This window comes from Mobula hypostoma, chromosome 7 (genome assembly GCF_963921235.1).
Source record: "Mobula hypostoma chromosome 7, sMobHyp1.1, whole genome shotgun sequence".
NCBI classification, from domain to species: domain Eukaryota; kingdom Metazoa; phylum Chordata; class Chondrichthyes; order Myliobatiformes; family Myliobatidae; genus Mobula; species Mobula hypostoma.
In genome coordinates, this window is record NC_086103.1 from 187,077,307 (window position 1) to 187,103,764 (window position 26,458).

The window sequence follows — 26,458 nt, forward strand, 5'->3', positions numbered from 1 at the left end:
GGTCATTTGTGATATGGACCCTGAGGAACTTAAGGCTTTTGACCTGTTCCACTTGCGCACCACCGATGTAAATTGGGTCGTGCGGTCCGCTACTCCTTCTGAAGTCAACAACCAATTCCTTCATCTTGCTGACGTTGAGGGATAGGTTATTGTCTTCGCACCATGCCACCAAGTTCTTAATTTCCTCTCTGTACTCAAACTCATCATTACCCGAGATACATGTACATTGATAATATGGCCTGGATGACAGGGGTCCTTAGTGATAGACGCCACTTGCTTTGAAGAATCGCCCTTCAAAGGTGTCCATTTGTCGCCATCCAGACGGTCCAGGTGAAGGGTCTCAACCCGAAACATTGACTATCTATTTCCCTGACCCGCTGGGTCCACCCGGTGCCAATGAAGTGGGTTCATTGTGTTGAAATGGCTAACCCATCTTGCTGGGAATGTTGGAAACGCTCCACAAGTCAGGCAGCGTCTGTGGGGGAGAAGCATTTTGTGCGTCTGGCCGGGGAGACTGGACAGGGAAAAAAAGACGGGCTTTAGATTGCAGGGAGGGATGGAGAGGATGGGGTGGAGCTCCCTGATATGTCAAACTTGAAAGCAGAGTACAAGGCTAATGGATTAAACTTGAACCCTGATTCCTAGCAGAGTGGATCTTGGGGTCCACGCCCACTGAAAGTCAAAGTTGGTTACAATGAGCCACTGGCAGGATGCAGAGCTGGGCTGACAGGTGACAAATACAGTAGAGTCAACCTGGAAAAGCGCGATGTGATTCACTTTGGAATGTCAAATCTGAAGGCAGAATTCAGGGTTAATGACAGAAATGGAGAAACAGAGGGATTTGGGGGTCTATGTCCACAGATTCCCCCAGAGTTGACGTTCAGGTTGATAGGGTGGTTAAGATGGTGTAATTCAGGGGATTGAATTCAAGAGCCGTGAGGTAATGTCACAGCTCTCTAAAACTCTGGTTAGACCACACTTGGAATATTGTGTTCAGTTCTGGTCACCCCATTATAGGAAGGATGTGGAAGCTTTAGAGAGGGTGCAGGGGAGATTTGCCAGGATGCTGCCTGGATTAGAGAGAATGTGTTTTGAGGAGAGGTTGAGCGAGCTGGGGCTTTTCTCTTTGGAGTGAAGGAGGATGAGAGGTGACTTGATGGAGGCGTACGGAATGATAAGAAGCATAGATCAAGTGGACAGCCAGAGACTTACCCAGGGCGGAAAGTTTAGAGGGGTGGAATTCAGAGGTAGTTCTTTACACAGAGAGTGGTGGGAGTGTGGAATGCCCTGCTGGGGTGGTGGTAAAGGCAAATGCATCAGGGACATTTAAGAGACCCTTAGATAGGCACATGGATGATAGAGAAATGGAGGATATGTGGGAGGGAAGAGTTCGATTGATCTTTAAGTAGGTTAGATGGTTGGCACAAAATCGTGGGGGCCTGCGTTGTGCCGTACTGTTCTATGTGAGACTGTTGCTGTGGGGATGATCTGTGATGAAGGCATGGATCCACCGGGGCAGTAGTGGTTTTGGAATGTCCCAGTTGCTAAAACACGGGTCACCGTTGACGTCACCTGGAGAACTGGTTACACATACCGCACGTAAAGGGCAACAGAAGTTTAGCTAAATTTAGAAACCTGTCAGAGAGGCACCCCTCCCTGATGCAGGACCAGTTACAGGGTAGGGTGTATGGCTCAGTCACAGAGAATCAGACTCCTAGAGTCATACAGCATCAAAACAGGCCCTTCAGCCCAACTAGTCCATGCTGAACTGATATTCTGCCTAGTCCCATCAACCTGCACCGGGACATTGCTGTCCATAACCCTCCCATCCATGTACCTATCCAAACTTCCTTTAAATGATACAATTGAACCTGAATTCACACTTCCGCTAGAAACTCGTTCTATACTCTCACTACCTCACCTTCCCCTCAAATATTTCACCTTTCACCCTTAAGCTATGACCTCTATGTACTGTGAGACTGTTGCTGTGGGGATGCACTGTGACGAATGCACTGATCCACTGGGGCAACAGTGGTTTCGGAATTGACGTCACCATTGACGTCATCTGGAGAAATGGTTACACACAATTGATCTATATCAATGATCTGGATGATAATGTGGTTAACTGGATCAGCAAATCGGCAGATAACACCATGATTGGGGATGCAGTGAACAGTGAGGAAGGCTATCATGGCTTGCAGAGGGATCTTGATCAGCTGGAAAAATGGGCTGAAAAATATCAGATGGAATTTAATGCGAGGAGTTGCACTTCAGTGGGACCAACCAGAGTAAGTCTTACACAGTGAATGGGAGGGCACTGAAGAAACACAGAAAAAACATAGAGAATATACAGCACAACACAGGCCCTTCGGCCCACTAATTTGTGCTGAACATGTCCCTACCTTAGAAATTACTAGACTTACCTATAGCCCTCTATTTTTCTAAGCTCCATGTACCTATCCAAAAGACCCTACCATATCCGCCTCCACCACCATTGCCGGCAGCTCATTCCACACACTCACCACTCTCTGAGTAAAAAACTTACCCCTGACATCTCCTCTGTACCTACCCCCCAGCACGTTAAACCTGTGTCCTCTTGTGGCAGCCATTTCAGCCCTGGGGAAAAGCTTCTGACTATCCACACGATCAATGCCTCTCATCTTACACACCTCTATCAGGTCACCTCTCATCCTCCATCACTCCAAGGAGAAAAGGCAGAGCTCACTCAACCTATTCTCATAGGGCATACTCCCCAATCCAGGCAACATCCTTGTAAATCTCCTCTGCACCCTTTCTATGGTTTCCACAACCTTCCTGTAGTGAGGCGACCAGAACTGAGCACAGTACTCCAAGTGGGGTCTGACCAGGGTCCTATATAGCTGTAACATTACCTCTTGGCTCCTAAACTCAATCCCACGATTGATGAAGGCCAATACACCGTATGCCTTCTTAACCACAGAGTCAACCTGTGCAGCTGCTGTGAGTGTCCTATGGACTCGGACCCCAAGATCCCTTTGATCCTCCACACTGCCAAGAATCTTACCATTAATACTATATTCTGTCATATTTGACCTACCAAAATGAACCACCTCACACTTACCTGGGTTGAACTCCATCTGCCACTTCTCAGCCCAGTTTTGCATCCTATCAATGTCCCGCTGTAACCTCTGACAGCCCTCCACACTGTCCACAACACCTCCAACCTTTGTGTCATCAGCAAATTTACTAACCCATCCCTCCACTTCTTCATCCAGGTCATTTATAAAAATCATGAAGAGTAGGGGTCCCAGAACAGATCCCTGAGGCACACCACTGGTCACCAACCTCCATGCAGAATATGACCTGCCTACAACCACTTTTTGCCTTCTGTGGGCAAGCCAGTTCTGGATCCACAAAGCAATGTCCCATAGTCATAGTCATACTTTATTGATCCCAGGGGGAAAGTGGTTAAATTGATCCCCTTCGATCCCATGCCTCCTTACTTTCTCAATAAGCCTTGCTTGGGGTACCTTATCAAATGCCTTGCTGAAATCCATATACATTACATCTACTGCTCTTCCTTCATCAATGTGTTTAGTCACATCCTCAGAAAATTCAATCAGGCTCGTAAGGCATGACCTGCCCTTGACAAGGCCATGCTGACTATTCCTAATCATATTATACCTCTCCAAATGTTCATAAATCCTGCCTCTCAGGATCTTCTCCATCAACTTACCAACCACTGAAGTAAAACTCACTGGTCTATAATTTCCTGGGCTATGTCTACTCCCTTTCTTGACTAAAGGAACAACATCTGCAACCCTCCAATCCTCTGGAACCTCTCCTGTCCCCATTGATGATGCAAAGATCATTGCTAGAGGCTCAGCAATCTCCTCCCTCGCCTCCCACAGTAGCCTGGGGTACATCTCATCCGGTCCTGGTGACTTATCCAAAAGCTCCAGCACATTCTCTTTCTTAATATCTACATGCTCAAGCTTTTCAGTCCGCTACAAGTCATCACTACAATCACCAAGATTCTTTTCCATAGTGAATACTGAAGTAAAGTATTCATTAAGTACCTCTGCTATTTCCTCCGGTTCCATACACACTTTCCCACTGTCACACTTGATAGGTGCTATTCTTTCACGTCTTATCCTGTTACTCTTCACATACTTGTAGAATGCCTTGGGGTTTTCCTTAATCCTGTCCGCCAAGGCCTTCTCATGGCCCCTTCTGGCTCTCCTGATTTCCTTCTTAAACTCCTTCCTGTTAGCCTTATAATCTCCTAGATCTCTAACATTACCTAGCTCTCTGAACCTTTTGTAAGCTTTTCTTTTCTTCGTGACTAGATTTATTACAGGCTTTGTTCAGCACGGTTCCTGTACCCTACCATAACTTCCCTGTCCCATTGGAATGTACTTATGCAGAACTCCACACAAATATCCCCTGAACATTTGCCATATTTCTTCTGTACTTTTCCCTGAGAACATCAGTTCCCAACTTAAGCTTCCAATTTCCTGCCTGATAGCCTCATATTTCCCCTTACTCCAATTAAACTCTTTTCTAACTTGTATGTTTCTATCTCTCTCCAATGCTATTGTAAAAGAGATAGAATTATGATCACTATCTCCAAAATGCTCTCCCACTGAGAGATCTGACACCTGACCAGGTTCATTTCCCAATACCAGATCAAGTACAGCCTCTCCTCTTGTAGGCTTATCTACATATTGTGTCAGGAAACTTTCCTGAACACACCTAACAAACTCCACCCCATCTAAACCCCTTGCTCTAGGGAGATGCCAATCGATGTTTGGGAAATTAAAATCTTTCATCACGACAACTCTGTTATTATTACACCTTTCCAGGATCTGTTTCCCTATCTGCTCCTCGATATCCCTGTTACTATTGGGTGGCATATAAAAAACACCCAGTAGAGTTATTGACCCCTTCCTGTTCCTAACCTCCACCCACAGAGACTCTGTAGACAATCCCTCCAGGAGTGTGGTGGAACAGAGGGATCTGGGAATACAGGTACATAATTCATTGAAAGCGGTGTCATGGGTAAAATGGTGTTAGGGTTGTAAAGAAAGCTTTTGACACATTGGCCTTCATAAATCGAGTTATTGAATACAGATTGTGGGATGTTATTTTGAAGTTGTATAAGACATTGGTGAGGTCAAATTTGGAATATTGTGTGTAGTCTTGGTCACATACATACAGGAAAGATGTAAACAAGGTTGAAAGAGTGCAGAGAAAATTTACAAGGATATTGCCAGGTCTGGAGGACCTGAGTTATAAGGAAAGATTGAATGGGTTGTGACAGTTTTCTTCAGAACATAGAAGATTGAGAGGAGATTTGAAAGAGGTATACAAAATTATAAGGGGTATAGATTGGGTAATTGCAAGCAGGCTTTTTACACTGATGTTGGGTGGGAAAACCAGAGGTCATGGGTTAAGGGTGAAAGGTGAAGGTTAAGAGGAACATGAGGGGAAAATTCTTCACTCAGAGTAGTGAGAATTTGGAACAAGCTGCCAGCACAGGGTGGTGCATGTGAGCTGGATTTCAACGTTTGAGAGAAGTTTGGATAGGTAGGGGTGTGGAGGGCTGGGGTCCCAGAGCAGGCCGATGGGAGTAGGCAGTTTAAATGGCTTCTACATGGACTAGATGGGCCAAAGGGCCTGCTTCTGTACTGTACTTCTCTAAGACTCTAGTTCTAGTTTTCACCCAACTGAGGGGAAAAGCCTGCATGTATCTACCCAATCTGATAATTCACAACCCAAAGGGAGACTGTTTGGCTCGGCTCGTCTGTGCTAGTCAAAAAATGAAAATCTGAATCGGAATCTGGTTTATCATCACTGACGTACATATGTCATGACATTTGCTGTTTTGTGGCAGCAGTGCAGTGTGATGTATAAAAAATTACCCACAAGTTACATGAATTAATACATTAAAAGTACATAAGCAGAGCCAGAAGACAGCAGCATTGTGACATTGTGTTCGTGGGTTGATGAACCATTTAGAAAGCTGATGGAGGAGGGGAAGAAGCTGTTCCTGACCTGCCGGGCGTGTGTCTTCAGGCTCCTGTACCTCCTCTCTGTCGGCAGTAATGAGACTGAGGAATTTGAGGTGTGACGTAAGTGTGGTGTGAGACCGGTTGACAGACTGCATGTAGTGCAGGAACAGGCTCTTCAGACCATCACATCCATACTATCTCTCGAGGCTCTGGCAGACTGGGGAAGGTCTGACCTTCACAGGCCTACACCTGAACCCAAGGGGCTGAGGATGGGGCAGTTAGTTTACAGTACTTACTAAGCTGGTTTACCTGTACTGGGACTCCGAGCAAGGAGAGGCTGATGATAGGGAACACTTGCAGTCAACAGGATGAGTTGTAAAAGGTGGACAAAATCAAAAAGGGTGAATACAGGACTGAAGGTGTTATATCTGAATGTGCTCAGTATACGGTATAAGACTGATGAACTTGCAGCACATTTGCAGATTGGCATGTATGATGCTGTGGATATCACTGAATCATGAAGGTTATATTTGGAAGCTTATCATCCAAGGATACAGCGCATCGAAAGGAGAGGCAGGATGACATGGCTCTGTTGGTAAAAAATGAAATCAGATCCTTTGAAGGAGTTGCCATAGGATCGGAAGATATAGAATCCTTATGGGTTGAGTTAGAAACTGCAAGGGTAAAAAGACCCTGATGGGAGTTATATACAGGCCTCCGAAAAGTAGCAAAGATGTGAACTACAAATTACAATGAGGGATAGAAAATGCATGTCAAAAGGGCAATGTTTCGATAGCCATAGGGGATTTCAAATTGCAGGTAGATTGGGAAGATCAGGTTGGTGTTGGATCCCGAGAGGGGGGATTTGTTGAGTGCCAATAACATTAAACAAGATACAAAATGTTTTTCTCAGATATACTGTATAAGGAGTAAGAAAGAGACAAAGTGTAGATATCAAACTGCTAGAAAGTGATAGAATGAGGACAAAGAAAGAGCGAACATACTTTCTAAGTATTTTGCATGACTCTTCACTGTGGAATACACTAGCAAAAATGGGAGAGTGTTGGGACAGAAGTGAGTTGTATTGCTATTACTAAGGAGAAGCTGCGTGGGAAACTGAAAAGTGAAGGTAGATAAGTATCTGAGGCCAAATAGACTGTTTACTTAATTAAGAGTTTGAGTAGGTTCGACATGTTAATTAAAACTTTGACCAACATCTACAGGTGTGAGGTAGAGAGTATATCGACTGGTTGCATCACAGCCTGGTATGGAAACACCAATGCCCCTGAAAGGAAAATTCTACAGAAAGTGGTGGATATGGCCCAGTCCATCACGGGCAAAGCCCTCCCCAGCACTGAGCACATCTACATGGAGTGTTATTGCATGAAGGCAGTATCCATCGTCAGGGTACTGGAGCGTCAGGACCCAGGAACAGTTATAACTGCTCAACCATCAGGCTCTCAAACCAAACTTCAGTCACCGGTTCACTGAGCTGTCCTCACAACCTGTGGACTCACTTTCAAGGACTCTTCATCTCATGTTTTCAGTATTTATTTCTTTATCTATCTCTTTATTCTTTTGTATTTGCACTGATAATTGTTCTTGGACATTGATTGTTTGTCCATCCTGTTGGGTGCAGTATTTAATCGATTCTATTATGTTTCTACTGTGAATGCACGCAAGAAAATAAATCTCAAGGTTGTATTATGGTGATAAGTATGCTATTTGATAATAAATTTACTTTGTACACCTCAGGGTTCTGAAAGAGGGGACTGAAAAGAGTGGGGAGGCACTAGTAACTATCTTTCAAGAATCACTAGATTCTGGGATGATTTCGGAGGACTGGAAGATTGTAAGTGTCACTTCACTTTATAGGAGGGAGAGAGGCAAAGGAGAGGAAGTTACAGGCCAGTTAGCCTGACTTCAGTGGTTGGAAGGATGTTACAGTCTATTCGTAAGGACGAGGTTTTGGGGTGCTTGGAGGCACATGACGAAACAGGCAGCCTGGTTTCCTTGAGGGAAACCTTGCCAGACAAATGTGTTAGAATTGTTTGAGGAAATAACATGTAGGATAGACAAAGGAAAGTCAGTGGATGTTGTGTACCTGGTTTCTTAGAAGGCCTTTGACATGGTGCTGCACATGAGGCTAACGAACAAGATCAGAACCCATAGTGTCACAGGAGAGATGCCAGCATGGCTGGAGATTGCTGATTGGCAGGAGGCAAAGAGTGGGAATAGAGGGAGTCTTTTCTGGTTGGCTGCCACAGGGGCTGGTGTTGCGATTGTTTCTTTTTATGTTATATGTCAATGATTTGGGTGAAGGAATTGATGGCTTCATGGCCAATTTTGTGGACGATACAAAGATACTGTAGGTGGAGGGGCAGGTAGTGCTGAGGAAGCAGGGAGTCTGCAGAACGACTTGGACAGATTGGGAGTATGGACAATGAGGGAGCAGATGGAATATAGTGTTGGGAAGTGCATGGTCATGCACTGTGGTAGAAGAAATAAAAGCATACACTGTTTTCTAAATGGGGAATAAATTCAAAAATCTGAGGGGCAAAGGGACTTGGGAATCTTTGTGCAGGATTCCTTAAAGGTTAGCTTGCAGGCTGAGTTGGTGGTGAGGAAGGCAACTGCAATGTTAGTATTTATTTTGAGGGGACTGGAATACAAAAGCAAGGATGTAATGTTGAGGCTTGATAAGGTATTGATCAGTCCATACTTGAAGCATTGCGAGCAGTTTTGGACCCTTTATTTAAGAAAAGGTGCTGTGGCAATGGAGAAGGTCCAGAGGAGATTTACATAAATGATCCTGAGAATGAAAGGTTAACATACAAGGAGCACTTGATGGCTCTGGGCCTGTACTCACTGGAGCTTAAAAGAATGAGGTGGGGATCTCATTGAGACCAATCAAATATTGAAAGATCTGGACAGAGAGAGGAATGGGGAGGATGTTTCCTACAGTAGGGAGTCGAGGACCAGAGGGCATGGCTTCAGAATACAGGAAAGTCCATTAAGAACAGAGGCGAGGAAAACTTTCTTTAGCCAGAGGGTGGTGAATCTGTGGAAGTTATTACCGCAGATGACTGCAGAGGCTAAGGACCCTCACCACCAGGTTCAGGAGCAGATATTACCTGTCAACCATCAGGATCCTGAACCTGATGGGGTAACTTCACTCAACTTGACTTGCCCCATCACTGAAATGTTTCTACAACCTATGGACTCACTTTCAAGGATTCTTCATCTCCTGTTCTCAATATTTATTGCTTATTTATTTATTATTATCTATCTATATACTACTAAAACTCTAGTGCTCTGTCTGTCTGTCTGTTTGTGACCTCCAATTAGCGCAAACAGTGCATTACAGTGGCACTTCTTTTGGCTAAATTTAATTAAAACACGCTAACTTACAGAATGCAGGCAAAGTTCAGGGTTATATATTCGTATAAAATTGCTCATTTGCCAAAAACCTACAGACTGGTTTTCACCCAAGAACCGATCCACCATCATGGAAATTGGGACGCGACCGCCCGACACATGCACACGGCCAGCCTCAGCAGCGACACCTAGTGGAGCAAAAGGGCTGGGCAGCTCTATTTCGAGGGGTCACATTCTGCTAATCAACATCAGCATGTGCAGGATTGGGACAGATCTAACTGCCACCCATCAATAAGCGATAATTAAATCTTATTGTAATGATGTACTTCAAGACACCCATAAAACCCTTTGCTACAGTCAAAGGACAGTGGTGACTATATCACATCCATTTAGGCAAGCGCCAACCATATCATCAAGAATAATCAGCATCCTTTGGTGTTACTGCTTCATATCTTCTATCCAGCATTAGGGTAAAAAAAATGGTCAGCCTAATTATGCCGCGTGGAAAGGGAAGGGGGACGTTATGGTCAAGGGATGATGCCAAATGTCGTCGGGAAGCGGCAAGGAGAGGGAGAGAACAAGAATCGGATGAGGCCAGGGCCGTACGACTCCAGGATCAAAGAGTCAGGACAAAAAAAGATGAGAGAAGAAGAGACAGAGGAGGAGAGGCATGCACGTCTCCAGGATCAGAGACAAAGAACAAAAAGCAGAAGAGCTGAAGAGATGGGGGATGAAAAGGCTGCATATCTCCAGAATGACAACGAGAGGCACAAGGGTGGCAGATAAACCAGAAGTGATGCCACCAAAAGTGTCCTTCGTTAAATGACGAACAGCTATATTTGCTTTGCTACACGTCGTTCTTCTTTAATAAACTGAGGTTTTCTACTTCAGTTTCCAAAGCAAAGCAATACCAATAGCATTCAAGAAAATTTAATGTTCATTCTGGTCACATCAGACTGCGCTACCCTTCTCTCAAAGGGTCACCCCGCTGTCTAGTTATTACTATTTCTTTCTATTTTATTTGCAGTTTGTTACCTTTTGCACACTGGTCATTTGTTCCTCATGGTGGGGGTGGTCTTTCATTGATTCTATTATTTTCCTTGGATTTACTGAGTATGCCCGCAAGAAAACAAATGTCAGGGTTGTATGTGGTGACGTATATGTACTGTACTTTGATAATACATTTTCTATAAATTTTGAAAGTTACAAACTTATCCAGTTCTATCATGGGCAGTACCCTCTCCAGCTTGAAGATATCTTCAAAAGGCGATGTCTCAGAAAGGCAGCGTGCAATATTAAGGTCCCCAATCACCCAGGACGTGCCCTCTCCTCATTGCTACCATCAAGGGGGAGGTACAGGAGCCTGAAGACACACACTCCACATTTCAGGAACAGCTTCTTCCCCTCCGCATCAGATTTCTGAATGGACAATGAACCCATGTACACTACCTCATGATTTTGTTTTTTTGGGGGGTTTTTTTGCATTACTTATTTATCTTTTCTATACTATTATATTGTAAGTTATGTATTGCAGTGCACTGCTGCTGCAAAATAACAAATCTCACGACATATGCCAGTGATATTAAATCTGATTCCGATTCAAAGAGGCAGGTCATACCTCACGAGCCTGACTGAATTCTTTCAAATTTCAAAGTTGAAAGTAAATTTTATTATCAAAGTACATATATGTCAGACTGTACAGCACTGAGGTTCATTTTCTTGGAGGCATACTCCATAAATCCAATGACCATAATACAATCAACGAAAGCCAGCACCAAGAGGGTGGACAGCCAATATACAAAAGACAACAAACTCTGCAAATACAAGAAGAAAAATAAAGAAATAATATTGAATAAATGCATTAAAGGAGCATTAAATATTGAGAACATGAGATGAAGAGTCCTTGAAAGCGAGCCCATGGGTTGTGGGAGCATTTCAGTGATGGAGTAAGTGAGGATGAGTGATGTTAAGCCCTCTTGTTCAGGAACCTGATGGTTGAGGGGGTAATAACTGTTCCTGAACCTGGTGATATGGCTCCTGAGGCTCCTGTACCTTCTCCTCCTTCCTGATGGCAGCAGTGCGAAGAGAGCAGGTACTGAGTGGTGGGGGCATTGATGATGGATGCTGCGTTCCTTCAACAACGTTCTAAGTAGATGTGCTTAATGGTGGGGAGGGCTTTACCCGTGATGGACTGGGCCGTATCCACCACCTTTTGTTGGATTTTCCATCCGGGGCATTGGTGTTTCCATCCCAGGCTGTGATGCAGCCGGTCAGTATCCTCTCCGTCACACATCTAAGGATGTAGCAAAACACAATTGATGAAGGTAGAGCAGTGGATGAAATGCACATGGATTTTGGATTTGTTTGAACCACGACCTCCATGGTGTGGCTGATGGAAGATGACGACACACACCATGGCAGTGCAGGGAGAGTCCCCAGTCCACTGGTCCCTGACCCTGATCTCTCAAGGATCACATGGTGGCGGCCTGTGCGTCAGCCTCCCCAAATTAAACTCAGTCGCGCACAGACACTGAGATGATCTCCTTTGGGAGAACATCATTCTACACTCTCTAACAATATGGATTTTTAGTAAGGTGTTGGTCAAGGTTCCCCACGATAGGTTCATTCAGAAAGTCAGGAGGCATGGCATCCAGGGATGCCATCTTGGCTGTGTGGATCAGAATTGGCTTGCCCACAGAAGACAGAGGGTGGTTTTAGGTGGAATGCATTCTGCCTGGAGTTCGGTGACCAGTGGTGCTCCTGGGGAGCTGTTCTGGGACCCCTGTTCCTTGTCATTTTTATATAACTGACTTGGATTAGGAAATGGGAAATGAGAGAATCTGCAGATAACACACATAAAAATTGCTGGTGAACGCAGCAGGCCAGGCAGCATCTCTAGGAAGAGGTGCAGTCGACGTTTCAGGCCGAGACCCTTCGTGTGGGTCCTGACGAAGGGTCTCGGCCTGAAACGTCGACTGCACCTCTTCCTAGAGATGCTGCCTGGCCTGCTGCGTTCACCAGCAACTTTTATGTGTGTTGCTTGAATTTCCAGCATCTGCAGAATTCCTGTTGTTTGAGAATCTGCAGATGCTGGAAATCCGAGCAACACTCACAAAATGCTGGAGGAACTCAGCAGGTCGGGCAGCGTCTAGGAAAAGAGTAGAGTTGATGTTTCAGCTGAAACCCTTCGATTAGGAAATGTTAGGTGGGTTTGTATGTTTGCAGGTGACATGAAGGCTGGTGGTGTTGAAGATTGTCGAGGGTTACAATGGGACATTAACAGGATGGAGCGATGAGCTGAGAATTGGCAGATGGAATTCAACCCAGGAAAGTGTGCAGTGATTCATTTTTGAAGGTTGAAACTGAAGGCAGAGTTTTTAAGTTGTGAAGATAGAGTCTGGAACGAAGACCCAAAGACAGAATGGTTAAATGATGAAAAGCTGCTGGAACTTACAGTAAGAGAGGAAGATTTATAAAGATGATGAGGAACACATTCTACACAGTCGGGAAGGTTCACCAATGCCTCTACGTTCTGAGGAAGCTGAAGAGAGCTGGACTATGAACTCACATCACTTTACAGACGTGCAGTAGCGAGCATCGGAACAAGCTGCATCACTGCATGGTACGGAAACTGCACTGCGACAGACAGGGAGCCTCTACAACGGACAGTCAAAACTGCCCAACACATCACCGACACCAGCCTACCCGCTATCAAGGACGTATATACAGAAAAGGGCCAGTAACATCATGAAGGATCCCACCCACCCTGCTCATGGACTGTTTGTCCCACTCCCATCAGGGAGGAGGCTATGTCACATCCACACCAGGACCACCAGACTCAAAAACAGAAGCGTTCCCCAAGCAGTGAGGCTGATCAACACCTCCGCCCACCACCACTATTCATCATTTCCTGTCAGAATCACTTTATGTACAGACACTCCATAAGACCATAAGATATAGGAGCAGAATGAGGCCATTTGGCCCATCGAGTCTGCTCCACCATTTCATCATGGCTGATCCATTTTCCTCTCAGCCTCAATCTCCTCTCTTCTCCCCGTATCCCTTCATGCCCTGACCAATCAAGAATCTATCAACCTCTGCCTTAAATATACATAAAGACTTGGCTCCACAGCTACCTGTGGCAAAGAATCCCAGAGATTCACAATTCTTTGGCTAAAGAAATTCCTCATCTCCATTCTAAAATTATGCCCCTCACTTTATAGACATACAATCTCTGTGTATAAGCTATCTTATGTATTTAAATTTATTGCTTTTTTATTGTTGTGTTCTTATCTTATTGTTTTTTTGTGCTACATCGGATCTGGAGTAACAATTATTTCATTCTCCTTTACACTTATGTACTGGAAATGACATTCAACAACGTTGAATTGAATCTTGCATTACATCGAAGCATGCAGTGAAAGGTGTGATTTATGTCAATGGTGAACACAGTCCGAGGGTGTGCTGGGGGCAGCCCGCAAGTGAACACACACTTCCAGTGCCAACACAGCTCGCCCATGACTCACTGACCCTAACCTGTACGTCTTTGGAAAGTGGGAGGGAAACGGAGCACGCGGAAGAGAAACCTGCTGTCACAGGGCGAACGGACAAACTCCTTACAGACAGCGGCGGAAATTGAACCCGGGTCACTGGTGCAGTACAGCGTCGTGCTGACAACGAGCTGTACAAGACCCATGTTAGGTCATTGGCTGATGTGAAATCTGTTGTTTTGCATTAGCAGTACAGTGCAATGCATTAAAAATGCGCTAAGTTATAAAGAGAAGTATAACAATATAAACAAGTAGCGGAAAAAGAGCAAAACAGTGTGGCAGGGATCGTGGTCTGTTCTGAAATCTGATGGCGGAGGGGAAGAAGTTGTTCATAAAAAGATTAAGTTTGTGTCTTCAGGCTCCTTGAGTAGTGAGAAGAGGATGATGGATGGCTCTGTTCGAAGATGTCCTCGATGCTGACAGTCTAGTACTAATGATGGAGCTGGCCGAGTGTGCAAATTTTCTGCACCTCAATTTCCTTCCACCTCCATGTGCCTATCTGAGAGTCTCTATCACGGCAGTGCACCACCAGCCCCGAGGGTCTCTATCACGGCAGTGTACCACCAGCCCCGAGGGTCTCTGTCACGGCAGTGTACCACCAGCCCCGAGGGTCTCTGTCACGGCAGTGCACCACCAGCCCCGAGGGTCTCTGTCACGGCAGTGCACCACCAGCCCCGAGGGTCTCTGTCACGGCAGTGCACCACCAGCCCCGAGGGTCTCTATCACGGCAGTGTACCACCAGCCCAAGCAGCCGTCACTCTCTCTGCAAGGACTTACACCTTATTGTTACCCTTTTGGTCGTGTTACACTTGATTCTGTATGGTTATTGGCTTACCATGTCCCGCCTCGAGGCACTGTGTAGTGATCTGATCAGGATGAACGGAACGCAAGACCAGCTTTTCACAGTATCCTGATACAATAATAACCAGTATCACAATAGTCACATTGACCAATTCCTGCTTCTTGTCCATCTTCTCCCCAGACACAGGCTTCCTGGACACTGAGCAATGGGACCGTGGAGAACAGTGTAGGGGCCCAGGATGGGAATGAAGCCTTGCCGCAGGCTCAGCCTCCAGCACCCGGTCCCGAGGCCCCCGACAGCCGGGGCAGCTGGGGGGGCAAACACGAGTTTCTGCTGAGCTGCGTCGGGTATTGCGTAGGGCTGGGCAACGTTTGGCGTTTTCCCTACCTCTGCTACCGCAATGGAGGAGGTGAGCTCCTGTTACCCACCCCGTCAGCCTCTGCGTTTACAATGGCGTCCCTGACCCTGTTCCCTGTGTGTGTTTCTGACCCTGTTCTGTACATGTGTATGCGTGTGTGTGTGTGTGTGTGTGTGACCATGTTCTCTGTGTGTCTGTGTGTGTGTCTGACCCTGCTCTGTGTGTGTGTGTGTGTGTGTGTGTGTGTGTGACCATGTTCTGTGTGTGTGTGTGTCTGACCCTGCTGTGTGTGTGTGTCTGTGTGTCTGACCCTGCTGTGTGTGTGTGTGACCATGTTCTCTGTGTCTGTGTGTGTGTGACCCTGTTCTCTGTGTGTGTGTGTGTGTGTGTGTGTGTGTGTGTGTGTGACCATGTTCTCTGTGTCTGTGTGTGTCTGTGTCTGTGTGTCTGACCCTGCTCTGTGTGTGTGTGTGTGTGTGTGTGACCATGTTCTCTGTGTCTGTGTGTGTGTGTGTGACCTTGCTCTGTGTGTGTGTGTGTGTGTGTGACCCTGCTGTGTGTGTGTGTGTGTGTGTGTGTGTGACCATGTTCTGTGTGTGTGTGTGTGTGTCTGTGTGTGTCTGACCCTGCTCTGTGTGTATGTGTGTGTGTGTGTGTGTGTGTGACCATGTTCTGTGTGTGTGTGTGTCTGACCCTGCTGTGTGTGTGTCTGTGTGTCTGACCCTGCTGTGTGTGTGTGACCCTGTTCTGTGTGTGTGTGTGTGTGTGTGTGTGTGTGACCATGTTCTCTGTGTCTGTGTGTGTCTGTGTCTGTGTGTCTGACCCTGCTCTGTGTGTGTGTGTGTGTGTGTGTGTGTGTGACCATGTTCTCTGTGTCTGTGTGTGTGTGTGTGACCCTGCTCTGTGAGTGTGTGTGTGTGTGTGTGTGTGTGTGTGTGACCCTGCTCTGTGTGTGTGTGTGTGTGTGTGTGTGTGTGACCATGTTCTGTGTGTGTGTGTGTGACCATGTTCTCTGTGTGTGTGATGTGTGTGTGACCATGTTCTGTGTGTGTGTGTGTCTGACCCTGCTGTGTGTGTGTCTGTGTGTCTGACCCTGCTGTGTGTGTGTGACCCTGTTCTGTGTGTGTGTGTGTGTGTGTGTGACCATGTTCTCTGTGTCTGTGTGTGTCTGTGTCTGTGTGTCTGACCCTGCTCTGTGTGTGTGTGTGTGTGTGTGTGTGTGTGTGACCATGTTCTCTGTGTCTGTGTGTGTGTGTGTGACCCTGCTCTGTGAGTGTGTGTGTGTGTGTGTGTGTGTGTGTGTGTGACCCTGCTCTGTGTGTGTGTGTGTGTGTGTGTGTGTGTGTGTGACCATGTTCTGTGTGTGTGTGTGTGTGTGACCATGTTCTCTGTGTGTGTGTGTGTGTGTGACCATGTTCTGTGTGTGTGTGTGTCTGACCCTGCTGTGTGTGTGTATCTGTGTGTCTGACCCTGCTGTGTGTGTGTGTGACCATGTTCTCTGTGTCTGTGTGTGTGTGACCCTGTTCTCTGTGTGTGTGTGTGTGTGTGTGTGTGTGTGTGTGTGACCATGTTCTCTGTGTCTGTGTGTGTCTGTGTCTGTGTGTCTGACCCTGCTCTGTGTGTGTGTGTGTGTGTGTGTGTGTGACCATGTTCTCTGTGTCTGTGTGTGTGTGTGTGTGACCTTGCTCTGTGTGTGTGTGTGTGTGTGTGTGACCCTGCTGTGTGTGTGTGTGTGTGTGTGTGTGTGTGTGTGACCATGTTCTGTGTGTGTGTCTGTGTGTCTGTGTGTGTCTGACCCTGCTCTGTGTGTATGTGTGTGTGTGTGTGTGTGTGTGTGTGTGACCATGTTCTGTGTGTGTGTGTGTCTGACCCTGCTGTGTGTGTGTGTCTGTGTGTCTGACCCTGCTGTGTGTGTGTGACCATGTTCTCTGTGTCTGTGTGTGTGTGACCCTGTTCTGTGTGTGTGTGTGTGTGTGTGTGTGACCATGTTCTCTGTGTCTGTGTGTGTCTGTGTCTGTGTGTCTGACCCTGCTCTGTGTGTGTGTGTGTGTGTGTGTGTGTGTGACCATGTTCTCTGTGTCTGTGTGTGTGTGTGTGACCTTGCTCTGTGTGTGTGTGTGTGTGTGTGACCCTGCTCTGTGTGTGTGTGTGTGTGTGTGTGTGTGTGTGTGTGTGTGTGTGTGTGTGTGTGTGAGAGAGACCCTGTTCTCTCTGGGCGTCTGTCTCTGACCCTGTTTCTCTCTGTGTTTGTGTCAGTGTGTGTCTGACCCTGTTCTGTGTGTCTGTCTCTGACCCTGTTTCTCTCTGTCTTTCAGGCGTGTTTCTCATCCCGTACCTCATCATGATGCTGGTGACGGGCCTGCCGCTTTTCCTCATGGAGCTCAGCCTGGGACAATACGGCGGGGCCGGTCCCATCACTGTGTGGAAGTGCTGCCCCCTGCTGAAAGGTCCGTACATTGCGCCGCCCGTGGCAACAACACTGGTGACCACGGTCAGATGGGCACTGGAAGTGAGGAAGGTGGAAGGACTTGGCCCGAAGGCCAGTAGGCAGAAGCAATGAGTTTAGTTGGCAATTTGGGTTGGCACAGTTCTGTGCTGGACAGTTCTATGTTCAAAATTACAATAAGAATGCATACAAAAATGTGCAAAATAGAGCAAAATATTGAGGTAGTGTTCATGGACCATTCAGAAATCTGATGGTTGAGGGAAAGAGGTTTTCCTAAATTGATGAGTGTGTGTCTTCCAGCTACTGTACCTCCTCGATGGTAGAAATGAGAAGTTACAGTAACTAATTATTTTTACAGTACAAACTTTTAGTATCGTGAGCTGAAACATTGACAATTCCATCCCCTACTCCACTGACAGACCTCAAGCCTCTGAGTTCCTCCAGCACGTTGTTCGTTGATGTAGATTCCAGCAGGTGGTGCCCATGTCAGATGTCCAGATCTGCACCCAATGCTCACATCTCTCTGAATGAGCCCATCCCACCGATAAACCATCTGTTGTCTCTGATGTCCAGTCTGTCACGCTGAGCCTACACCCTCAGGATCAGTTTGAGCTCTGTGCTGTCCCTGTGTGCGATGTGCAGGGCTGCTGGTGATTGGGACTGTAATCAGCTCCCAGCCTTGCTGTACCTCTGACTGACAACCCTCTTCTTCCTGCTTTGCCAGGGATTGGAATCGGGATGCTGGTGGTGGCCTCCTTGGTCTCACTTTACTACAATGTCATTATTGCTTGGACCTTCTACTACCTGGGCAGTTCCTTCCAGAACCCCCTGCCCTGGTCGTGTGAGGCCCCGGCCAACATTCAGTTGTGCCAGGTAGGTGGTCCTTCCCTCCCCATGGGGGCGATGGGAATTCCCGAGGAGAGTGAGCGAGGACATAGAGTGGGATTTCTGAGCGGGACAGGAGGGTGGGATCGCAAGGGGTATGAGCAGGGTTGGGTGGGTAGGATTTGTGAGGGGAATGAGTGGGAACAGGAGGGTGGGATTCCCAAGAGGAACGAATGGGAATTGGAGGGTGGGATTCCTGAGGGCAACAAGTAGGGATGGGAGTGAGAGATTCCCGATGGGAACAGAAGGGTGGGATTCTTAAGGGGAGTGAGTGGGGATGGCAGGATATCTGGGAGAGAAACACTGGGAGGACATCTCAGGTGCCAGACCAGAGGACAGAGGGATGGACACAGGCCAGGAACAAAACTCTGGCCGAGAGAATACAGAGGGGTTTTAGAATCGGAATCAGAATCAGGTTGAATATCACAGACATATGTCTTGAAACTTGTTATTTTGTGGGACCAGTATAGTGCAAGAAATAAAATAATTACCATAAGGTACAGTACAACAAAACATAAAAATATAAAACGTGGAAAAATAGAGGAAAAATGGTGAGGTAGTGTTCATGGGTTCATTGTTCATTCAGCAGTCAGATGGCAGAGGGGGAGAAGCTGTTCCTGAATCGTTGAGTGTGTGTCTTCAGGCTCCTGTACCTCCTCCCTGATGGTAGCGATGGGAAGAGGACATGTTCCAGCTGCTGAGAGCATGGCTTGGATTGCGGGATTTCAGTTACAGCAGGAGATTGGGAGATTGGACAGGCTGGGTGTACTGTATCCGGTGCTCCCTTTGCAGCCTCCAGTACACTGGTGAGGTCCAACGTAGACTGCAGGACCACTCTGTTTAGCACCTCAGCTCCATCAGCCAAAAGCAAAACTACCTGGTGCCAACCATTTTAATTCCAATCCACATTCCCAGCTCACATCCTCCACTTCTGCCACAACGAGGCAACTCACAGGTCGGAGTAACAACACCTTGTATTCTGTCAGGGTAGCCTCCAACCTGATGGCATGAACATCGACTTCTCCAACTTCTGGTAATTTCTCCCCTTCCCCCTCCCCCTCTTCCCCCGCCCCCACTTGAATTCCCCACTCTGGCCTCTTGCTGCTTCTCCCCACCTGTCCATCACCTCCCACCTGTCCATCACCATCACCTCCCCCCGTCCATCACCTCCTCCCTGTCCATCACCTCCTCCCTGTCCATCACCTCCCCCCCGTCCATCACCTCCCCACTGTCCATCACCTCCCACCTGTCCATCACCATCACCTCCCACCTGTCCATCACCTCCCACCCGTCCATCACCTTCCACCTGTCCATCACCTCCCACCTGTCCATCACCTCCCACCGGTCTCTCACCTTCCACCTGTCCATCACCTCCTACCTGTCCATCACCTTCCTCCTGTCTATCACCATCACCTCCCACCTGTCCATCACCTCCCACCTGTCCATCACCTTTCTCCTGTCCATCACCATCACCTCCCACCTGTCCATCACCTCACACCTGTCCATCACCTCCCACCTGCCCATCACCTCCCACCTGTCCATCACCATCACCTCCTACCTGTCCATCACCTCGCACCTGTCCATCACCATCACCTCCCACCTGTCCATCACCTCCCACCTGTCTATCACCTTCCTCTTGTCCATCACCATCACCTCCCAGCTTTTTATGTTCTCTCCCGCTTACTCACCTGGCTTCACCTATCACCCTCGAGCTTTTCCTCCTCTCACAGCCCTCATCTTCTTATTTCCGGCATCTTCCCCCTTCCTTTCAGGTCCCGATGGCGGATCTTGGCCCAAAACAACGATTGCCTGACCTGCTGGGTTCCTCCAGCGTTTCGTGTGTGTTGCTCTGGATTTCCTGCATCTGCAGAATCTCTTGTATTTGAAGGTGACAGTGTGTCAGGAAGAAGGACTCAGGAGAGACGTGATGGAAATTTATGAGAGTCTTAAACTGGCTCGACAGTCAGAGCCTTTAATTCCAGGTGGAAACGTGGAACTGGAGGACGTGCTTCAAGAGTGTGAGGGGGGAAGTTTACAAGAGATGTGCGGCTCAAGTTTTTGAAACCAACAGTTGTGGAATAGCTGCCAGGGAAAGTCAAATTGGTAAATTGGTTCACTATTGTTACCCATACAATGGAAACCTTTGATTGCCAAGCCATCCTGACAGGTCACATCATGACATCAATGTGGATTGATGTGGGGCAGGGCAAACAATAACAGGCGCAGAATACAGTGCAGTGAGATTAGGTCACTGATAACGCGGTCGAAAGTCCGCATTGTCCATTCAGTAGTCTAACAGCAGTGGGGTAGAAGCTGTGCTTTAGCTCGCTGAAGCGGATATGACAGAAGGATTTCAGAGGCTGTTAGACAACGTGCACAATTTGTCTTTTATATATTGGTTGCTTGGCAGCCTTCGTAGTTTGTCATAAATTATTTATTTTCCTGTAAATGCCTGCACGGAAATGAATGGAGAACATTCCAGCTGGCTGCATCACTGTCTGTATGGGGGTGGTGGGCACAGGACTGACGAAGGGTCTCGGCCTGAAACGTCGACCGTACCTCTTCCTGTAGATGCTGCCTGGCCTGCTGCGTTCACCAGCATTTTGTGTGTGTTGCTTAGATTTCCCGACATGCCGGTGATATGAAACCTGATTCTGATTCGGATCTCTAGGTAGTATCTGGTAACTGAGAATAATTCGTCTTGGACGGGAAGGGAACGGAATGACGTGGACCATGTCCAGGCGGACGGGATTAGTCACTTTGACATCGTGCTCAGTACAGAGGTGACGGGCTGTGTTCAACGTTGGGTGTGTGGCGATGAATGAGCTGAATTGCTGGTGAGGGAGTGAGGGGACGTGAACCCGGAGGGGCTGTGTTTGGTGACAGTTCTCACATTCCTCACAGAACCTAACGTCTAACCAGAGTGATCTGAGTGCCAGTGAAGTCTTCTGGAAGTAAGTCCTCCCTGCTTTACCGCTTTACTCAATGGGAGCCTCGTCTCACTAGCTCCAAAAGCCTCTCGCTGTAGGATTATGGACTCACTGAGTATGGAAATAGGCCAACTGGTCAATGCCGAACAACGTGCCCAACTCCCTCTGAACGTTTCCTATCCATGGACCTGTCCAACGGTTGTGTAACAGTATTACGGCCCCAGCGACCCAGGTTCAACTTCCAGTGCTGTCTGTAAGGAGTTTCTACGAGCCGGGTGCTCTGCTTTCCTCCCACAGTCCAAAGACCTATCAGTTAGTAGTTCAGTGCGTTGTGGGCATGCTCAGGGGAGGGGGTTTGGGGTTTGTGCCCCCCGGCTGTGACACTTTGTCCGGTATCTCGGCAGTGAGCAGGTCCTGGGACTGACCGGAAGCACGGGTCTCGGAGACCCCGGCCCGGTTCGATGGCAGCTGGCCATCTGCCTCCTAGCAGCCTGGGTCTTCATCTTCCTCTGCTGCCTGAAAGGGATCCGCAGCTCTGGCAAGGTGAGTCCGTGATGGGGGGGGGGGGCAACACAGGTCAAAGATGTAGTAATGACGGGAAGAAGGATGGGGGAGTGGGGACTGAGGAGGAGGTGGGGGGGACAGGGGGAATGGGGGCCAGTGATGGGGGAAGGAGGGATGTGGCGGGTGGGTAAAAGCAGACAATGAGGTCGAAGATGAGAATGAGGGGGTGTGAAGGCGGGTCAGTGATGGGGCAAAGTCGGTCTGCGACGAGGTTGAGGTATCTGAGTGGCCCCTGCCTCCCCACCCCCTCTCCCATTCCCCCTCTCCCATTCCCCCTCTCCCACTCCCCCTCTCCCATTCCCCCTCTCCCATCACCCCTGGCAGGGTGTTCCACACACCCGCCACTCTCTGTGTAAAAAATCTGTCTCTGAAGGGCCTGTAATGTGCTGCAGACTGCTATGTTCACTCGATGTTTTTCAAATGAAAAGTGATATGGATCATGTGCAGGCAGAAGAGATTTGTTTAATTTGGCACTGTGCCATGTACAGACACTGAGGGCCTGGTCCATGTACAGACACTGAGGGCCTGGTCCATGTACAGACACTGAGGGGCCTGGTCCATGTACAGACACTGAGGGGCCTGGTCCGTGTACAGACACTGAGGGGCCTGGTTTGTGTAGAGACACTGAGGGGCCTGGTTCGTGTACAGACACTGAGGGGCCTGGTTTGCGTACAGACACTGAGGGGCCTGGTCCGTGTACAGACACTGAGGGCCTGGTCCATGTACAGACACTGAGGGGCCTGGTCCATGTACAGACACTGAGGGGCCTGGTCCGTGTAGAGACACTGAGGGGCCTGGTCCGTGTACAGACACTGAGGGGCCTGGTTTGTGTAGAGACACTGAGGGGCCTGGTTCGTGTACAGACACTGAGGGGCCTGGTTTGCGTACAGACACTGAGGGGCCTGGTCCGTGTACAGACATTGAGGGGCCTGGTTCGTGTACAGACACTGAGGGGCCTGGTTTGCATACAGACACTGAGGGGCCTGGTTTGCGTACAGACACTGAGGGGCCTGGTTTGTGTAGAGACACTGAGGGGCCTGGTTCATGTACAGACACTGAGGGACCTGGTTCGTGTAGAGACATTGAGGGGCCTGGTTCGTGTAGAGACACTGAGGGCAGAGGGCCTGGTCTGAGAGGTTGCAGATGGCCTGTTACCACCTCACTGCTGGGGGCTGTTTCCCTGTTTCAGATTGTGTACATCACCGCTACGTTCCCCTACCTGGTGTTGATTGTACTGATCATCCGCGGAGCCACACTGCAGGGTTCCCTCCGCGGAGTCCAGTTCTACCTCAGTACCAACTGGCAGCGCCTGGGCAGTGCGCAGGTAGGGAGCGGCTCGTACACTCTCACACACCACACCCAGGGGCCAGGGGTCAGGGCGGAGGGCAGGAGAGGAGGGACGGACGCTGGGTATGCGAGTCACGGCAAGATTCCCCCCTCACTGCCGGGTCAGGAGAGATCGGCCGCTGGGGTTGGGGGGTCGCAGCCCGTCTCCAACCGCTGGGGACACTCCGCAAAGTTTATACAGAGAGAGAGCAGTGGGAGGAGAGGGGAAAGAGGGGGAAGGAGGGAGGGAGAGGGTGAGGAGGAGCAGGAGAGGGAGGGAGAGAGGGGAAGTGAGGAGAGAGAGAGGGAGGGGAGAGTGGAGGGGAAGAGAGAGGCAAATAAGAAGGAAGAGGGTGAGGGGGAGAAAGAAAGAGACACAGTGAGAGAGAGAGTGAGTATGAGGGAGAGATGGGTAGAATGTGAGAAAGAAAGGAAAGAGAGAAAGAAGGGGAGAGAGTGTGTGAATGTGAGCCATTCTGAACCCTTGACTCTCTCACCTACTGCCCTGATGTCATGATGCCGCCCCACCCCTCATGCCCTTCCCCTTCCTGTCCGACTCCCTCCCCACCCCCAGCCGATGTCGCCATGTCACTCAGCTTCCCGTCGTTTCCCTCAGGTGTGGAACGACGCTGCTTCCCAGATCTTCTACTCGCTGGGCATCGGATTTGGGGGCCTGCTGTCGATGGCTTCTTACAACAAGTTTGACAACAATGTGGTCAGGTGAGAAACATCCCATCAGCCTTGGGTGGAGATCCTTCACAAGTCAGAGATCCCTCACAGAGTGGAGATTCTTCACAGAGTGGAGATTCTTCACAAGGTGGAGATCCCTCACAGGGTGGAGACCCCTCACAAGTCAGAGATCCCTCACAAGTCGGAGATCCTTCACAGAGTGGAGACCCTTCACAGGGTGGAACTCCCTCACAGGGTAGAGATTCTTTACAGGGTGGAGATCCCTCACAGGGTGGAACTCCCTCACAGGCTGGAACTCCCTCACATGTCAGAGATCCCTCACAGGGTGGAGATTCTTCACAGGGTGGAGATCCCCTGCAGGGAGGAACTCTCTCACAGGGTGGAGATCCCTCACAGGGTGGAGATCCCTCACAGGGAGGAGATTCCTCACAGAGCAGAGATCCTCACAGGGTTGAAATCCCTCATGCTGGAACTCCCTTGCAGTGGAGCATAAGGTAGGGTCTCCAGTGTGCGGTCCCTTGAGGTGGAGATCCATCAAAGTGGGGATCCCTTTCCTGAAATCCCCATGTGGTATAACTCCTCTGCATGGGAGATCCCCCCAGTGCTTCCCACAGCCAGACCAGCCATGATGTTATCGACTGGTGGAGCCAGCTCGACAGGCCAGATGACCAATTCCTGCTCCCAGTTCTGATGTTATGAAGAACTTGAAGCTCTCAGTCCTCTTGCCCTTAGCACCGTTGGTGTAGACAGGAGCATATGCACCATGCCCTCTCTCTGAGATCAATGGGCACCAATACCTCAGTATCTCTGACAATTGTCAGTGACATCTCATGGTTGGACAGTGGGAAGAGCTGACTGCTGGCCAGATCCATTAGTAACCTGGGTCATCTCTGCCAGGGACACACTGGTCATCGTTACCGGCAACTGTATCACGAGCTTTTTCGCTGGATTTGCCATTTTCTCCATCCTGGGACACATGGCGTGGAAGAAGGGCGTGGAGGTGAGCGACGTGGCAGACACAGGTAAGATAGTGATTGTTGTCAGTCTTCAATGGAGAATCTGTGAGCTTCCTCCTCACCGTCCCACCACATACACCCAGGGTCAGACACAGAGTGAAACTCCCTCCACACCGTCCCACCACATACACCCAGGGTCAGACACAGAGTGAAACTCCCTCCTCACCGTCCCACCACATACACCCAGGGTCAGACACAGAGTGAAACTCCCTCCTCACCGTCCCACCACATACACCCAGGGTCAGACACAGAGTGAAACTCCCTCCTCACCGTCCCACCACACATACCCAGGGTCAGACACAGAGTGAAACTCCCTCCACACCGTCCCACCACATACACCCGGGGTCAGACACAGAGTGAAACTCCCTCCTCACCGTCCCACCACATACACCCAGGGTCAGACACAGAGTGAAACTCCCTCCACACCGTCCCACCACACATACCCAGGGTCAGACACAGAGTGAAACTCCCTCTCCACCGTCCCATCACACACTCCCGGGGTCAGACACAGAGTGAAACTCCCTCCACATCGTCCCACCACACACTCCCAGGGTCAGACACAGAGTGAAGCTCTCTCCACACCGTCCCATCACACACTCCTGGGGTCAGACACAGAGTGAAACTCCCTCCACACCGTCCCACCACACGTACCCAGGGTCAGACACAGAGTGAAACTCCCTCTCCACCGTCCCATCACACACTCCCGGGGTCAGACACAGAGTGAAGCTCTCTTCACACCGTCCCACCACACATACCCAGGGTCAGACACAGAGTGAAACTCCCTCTCCACCGTCCCATCACACACTCCCGGGGTCAGACACAGAGTGAAACTCCCTCTACACTGTCCTATCACACACTCCCAGGGTCAGACACAGAGTGAAGCTCCCTCTGCACTGTCCTGTCACACACTCCCGGGGTCAGACACGGAGCGAAGCTCCCTCTCTCCTGCTCCCTTTCTCCCATCCTGTTGATGTCTGAGCTGTCAAGGGAACATGGCCACGGATGGGCAGGGGCCTGGGGTGTGTGAAATGATCGGCAGTGTGGACTGTGTGTGCTGTCTGTGTCCCAGACACGTTTTCATCCGCTCTCTTTGTCCACCTCAGGTCCCGGCCTGGCATTTGTGGCGTACCCAGAGGCCCTCGCTCTCTTGCCTGGCTCCTTCATTTGGTCGATCCTATTCTTCCTAATGCTCTTCACTCTCGGCATCGATACTCTGGTAATAAACACCATCACTTCCTGTGGATAAACACCTATGGACCAGCACTGGACTTCTCAGTCTGGTCCTGTCGGTCTGCCTCTCTCCACTCTTGCCTCCATGGGGGAAATTGCCGAGACCCTTCTTGAGATATTTGCTCTGTCGTTAGCCACTGGCAAATTTCCGGAAGACTGAAGAGTGGCTAATATTGTTCCATTGTTCAATAAGGGTCCCTTTATGGCAGGGAAAAGATGGTTGGGTGAAGGAATCACGGTTGACAAGAAATGTGGAACATCTAGTCAAGAGGAAGTAAGAAGCCTACTTA

At 48.9% G+C, this 26,458-nt stretch overlaps 1 protein-coding gene across 1 annotated transcript in view; it reads left to right on the plus strand.

Moving 5' to 3' along the window:
- slc6a7 (solute carrier family 6 member 7) overlaps window positions 1-26,458 on the plus strand; it is a 77,945-nt gene that overhangs the window by 24,614 nt on the left and 26,873 nt on the right. Inside the window, exons 2-10 of the mRNA XM_063054792.1 lie at window positions 14,904-15,132; window positions 17,397-17,528; window positions 18,252-18,400; window positions 21,317-21,366; window positions 21,747-21,885; window positions 23,096-23,230; window positions 23,849-23,952; window positions 24,820-24,944; window positions 26,042-26,154. Coding sequence (XP_062910862.1) covers window positions 14,904-15,132; window positions 17,397-17,528; window positions 18,252-18,400; window positions 21,317-21,366; window positions 21,747-21,885; window positions 23,096-23,230; window positions 23,849-23,952; window positions 24,820-24,944; window positions 26,042-26,154 — 1,176 coding nt within the window. The remainder of the gene's footprint in view (window positions 1-14,903; window positions 15,133-17,396; window positions 17,529-18,251; window positions 18,401-21,316; window positions 21,367-21,746; window positions 21,886-23,095; window positions 23,231-23,848; window positions 23,953-24,819; window positions 24,945-26,041; window positions 26,155-26,458) is intronic.